Genomic DNA, 1,391 nt, shown 5'->3' with positions numbered 1-1,391 from the left:
AAATGATAAAACCAGGAGAAGTTGGATCCCGGCCAGACGGAACCAGGCGGAACCTCGGTGTTAATTATGGCTCCTGTGGTTCCGATGATCCGGTCCTGATGTCAGGAAAGTGAAACTGAAGGAAACGCAACTGGGTCGCTATAAAAAGTCTGGCCGGCTTGCGAGCAGCTCAGACCGGAGATGGGCGTCCAGGGCTTGGCCTCCTTCCTGGACAAACACCAGAACATTTACCGGGAGGTTCGGTTCGGCCGGAGCCGCCTGCTGGTCGACGGCTGCAACCTCAACTACCTGCTGTACTTCAGCTCAGGTGAGGCTCACCTGTCTGAGCTGCGGGTCGTTTCGTGATTCTTCTTTAGGCCTGAACAGAACCGAACAGAACCGCTGCTGTAGAAAAGGTTCCGTCTGAGTTATGGAGGTATTTATGTTCCCCAACATGCTGGTCCAGAAGAACAGTAACTATAGTAACGATACTTTATTACTCAGGTAAAAGCAAAAAGATCAAACTCAGAAATGTAACCGGTCCCTCAGACAACCTGAAATATCAGAACCGACGGTTTGTGTTCGGCATATCGAAACCCGGTGAGCAGAAAGGTCATAACCATGACGTCACAAACCATGACGTCAGCAGTCAGTGACTCACCTTGTTAATGTTCTAACAGCAGAGATCAGATTAAAGTCACACGTCTGTTACTGTTTGTCATTTAGTGAAACATTTGTTGTCGTTTTAACTTTTCCTCTGGGAGTTTCGTCACAAACATGGAGGGAAAAGACGTGAACATTTTCCAGCTGATGGATTTTTCATTTAGTAATCAGGTTACTTGTCGTGGTAACCATGGTAACACATTAACTAGTTATCACGTGTGGCTCCAAAGTGACCTTCAGACCGGCTCTTTATTAAAAGATGAAGCTGTAGATGCAGATTTATTTACAGACTCGCTGTAACAAAAGTTACGTCGCGGCCGCCTGAACTTCAGGGGTCTAAGAATATAAAGTAATTATTATATCATTATTATAAAGTTTGATAGGGACAGACACACCGACAGACAAACTGAATGAATCATCACAGCTGATTCACAGCATTTGTCCCATGATGGGTTTTTAAAAAACAACTAAAAACTGAAGTGATAAACATTAAAATAGCCCAACAAAATGTAACAAACAGAAAAATGTAAAACATTAAAAATGGGCAGGTCTGTTTTTAACCAGCTTTGTTAAACTGGTTACAGACTTTAAACGGACAGGAAGTGAGTTAAAGCTGCAGATCCTCTCAGACGGAGAACTTGGAGCCAAAGTGGTTCTGGGAAAGGGAACCTTCCAGGTCCATCCAGAGCTGCTCAGGTGGACCTGCTGCTGCCCTGCAGCCTCTGCATGCAGTGGCTTAATGGTGCAGG

General features: G+C 45.1%; 1 protein-coding gene across 1 annotated transcript in view; it reads left to right on the top strand.

Annotated features, from left to right (window-relative positions):
• The first annotated feature begins 52 nt into the window (after positions 1-52).
• aste1a (asteroid homolog 1a) overlaps positions 53-1,391 on the top strand; it is a 9,493-nt gene continuing 8,154 nt past the window's right edge. Inside the window, exon 1 of the mRNA XM_008430622.2 lies at positions 53-307. Coding sequence (XP_008428844.1) covers positions 181-307 — 127 coding nt within the window. The 5' untranslated portion in view covers positions 53-180. The remainder of the gene's footprint in view (positions 308-1,391) is intronic.

The sequence above is a fragment of the Poecilia reticulata genome, linkage group LG16 (assembly GCF_000633615.1).
Source record: "Poecilia reticulata strain Guanapo linkage group LG16, Guppy_female_1.0+MT, whole genome shotgun sequence".
NCBI classification, from domain to species: domain Eukaryota; kingdom Metazoa; phylum Chordata; class Actinopteri; order Cyprinodontiformes; family Poeciliidae; genus Poecilia; species Poecilia reticulata.
This window is presented reverse-complemented; position numbering and strand designations above follow the sequence as displayed.